The sequence below is a fragment of the Alligator sinensis genome, unplaced genomic scaffold (genome assembly GCF_000455745.1).
Source record: "Alligator sinensis unplaced genomic scaffold, ASM45574v1 scaffold17_1, whole genome shotgun sequence".
NCBI lineage: Eukaryota > Metazoa > Chordata > Crocodylia > Alligatoridae > Alligator > Alligator sinensis.
Window position 1 is genome coordinate 283,934 of NW_005842491.1, and position 1,937 is coordinate 285,870.

Genomic DNA, 1,937 nt, shown 5'->3' on the forward strand with positions numbered 1-1,937 from the left:
ACTTGTATGCAGCGTGCACTCAATGTCTAACAATATCTTGCTTGTCAGATATTTTTCTCCCCTTTGAAAGGTTCTAGTACAAATGCAAGGTCCAGAAAATATTGCTAGATAATGTATTCCCTGTTCCCCTTTAACTATAAAGGTGGCAACTGTGATAGAGATTTTGAGAAGATGTGAAACAGGAAACTGAGGAGGATCCACATTGGATGGTAGTGACCTCTCTTGCACTCTCCACATTGATTTTTGTTTGTGTGATGGTGGTAGGGAGGGCTGGCTGCTATTGCCATATTGAAACCACCCCAATGAATCTTCCTGTGTTTGTGTAACAGTTTATGTATCCATAAACACTATATTGGCTCATGGCTAATTTATACCGTCTGATTGGGTTGTTTTTTAATAGTAGTGCTAAAAAGCACGAGTTTATAGCATATTACTTGTAGCATTTCTCCTTCCCTTCTTTCTCATTAGCACTAAAATTATTTAAATACTGTAGTCAAAAACTTCCCAGGTAACTATGGGCATTTTGTAAATGACTGATACCTCCTAGATAACTTTGGAAGGTGTTCTGTTTGCCTCTGTGTGATCTCATTTATTTTGTTTAAATCCCAAGTACCCTGTTAGATTTCAGTAGTACCACTTGAGGTTCACACCAGAATAATTTTGATATCTCTTTCTCTCTCCCATTCCTTCCTTTTTAATTGTGAAGACATTTCCATGAAAACAGTGTCTTTGTTTTTTCAACTCTTACCTTTTTCTGTCTTCATGCCTCATTTGAAGTTGTAATGTGTGTTTTTTGTTTTATTTTGTTTTTGTTTAGCAGTTACCATTCTTGTTCTAAGACAAGTGGAGATTTCTGCTTTTGGTATGAATATAATATGGTGGCATGGCATCGGCAAGTCTAAGAACTGTGTAGCAGTCAGCGTGGTAATAAAACAGACCAACATTGATGTAACTGTAAATTTAAGCTCAGTATTTCTATAGCTTTTATTTCTTCAGACAGAATTTCAGTTTCTTTACTAGGCTGCTGCCAGCACATGATGGGGTTTATGTGCTTTTCTTGTCCCTGCAGTCAGAGCATGCTTGTTTTAATGAAAAGTCCTGTTGATATAGGGTAGAACAAGGAGCTACTGCTTAATTTTCACTATGGCTTTCATTATGTGCAGGCCAGAAGATGCCCAGATATGTCAGACAAATGAGAGAAAATCTGAAACATGTTGTTTTCTTTGCAGTTTACTTTTCCAATAGTAAGATTCCCACTGATTTCAGGAGTAGTCTTAAACTGATGGTAAATGTTTGACCTCCACTACCAGATTCCAATAAATTATGGCCCATGGTTGTTTCAATTGCATCTCGTTTAGAAACCCAGTAGGCTTTATATGAAGTCAATGGCTGCCCTAGGCCACCAAGACTAGTGTTTATACACCCAGTAGCTTAAGTTCATCCTTTCTCAGCACTTCTATCTTCTGCGGGCTGTGGGTTTGCAATTCACTTCATTAGAGACATGTGATAGTTGAAGCAGAGATGCACGTAATTTTAAGGGTTCCCCAAACAAGTATGCTTTACTTTAGTCAGCACAAAACATAAATCACTGTGCACATTTCCTGTACACATTTCCTGAAACTTCCTTAGGTTTAGGTCAGAAGCCTCTGAGAAGCCTAGGATCCTCTCTCATGCGTATCAGTTCTCAAAATCATGGGGTGCGTTTAGTATGGCTAATTTCCCTCTTTCTCAGCTGGGCTCTTTTTGTGTGTGTGTGTGTGTGTGTGTGTGTGTGTTTGGTTTTGGTTTTTGTTTTGTTTTAAACAAAAGCAGACAGTTTGTTTCTTTCTCCTCCCCAAACTTCTTGTCTGTTGGTCCCTCTGAGTTCCCCCAAGTATCTCAAGTTCAGTGGCTTTAAGAACCCATGCTAATACCTGATCTCTTCATTCTCCTGTGTA

The 1,937-nt window shown here is 38.6% G+C and overlaps 1 protein-coding gene across 3 annotated transcripts in view; it reads left to right on the forward strand.

Annotated features, from left to right (window-relative positions):
• Window positions 1–1,937, forward strand: part of STX8 (syntaxin 8) — a 181,761-nt gene that overhangs the window by 108,458 nt on the left and 71,366 nt on the right. Inside the window, exon 8 of one of the 3 annotated variants that reach the window (XM_025212904.1) lies at window position 1,937. This exon is cut by the window's right edge and continues 181 nt beyond it. The exons of the other annotated variants lie outside the window; for them this stretch is intronic. Coding sequence (XP_025068689.1) covers window position 1,937 — 1 coding nt within the window. The remainder of the gene's footprint in view (window positions 1–1,936) is intronic. 3 annotated transcript variants of the gene reach the window in all.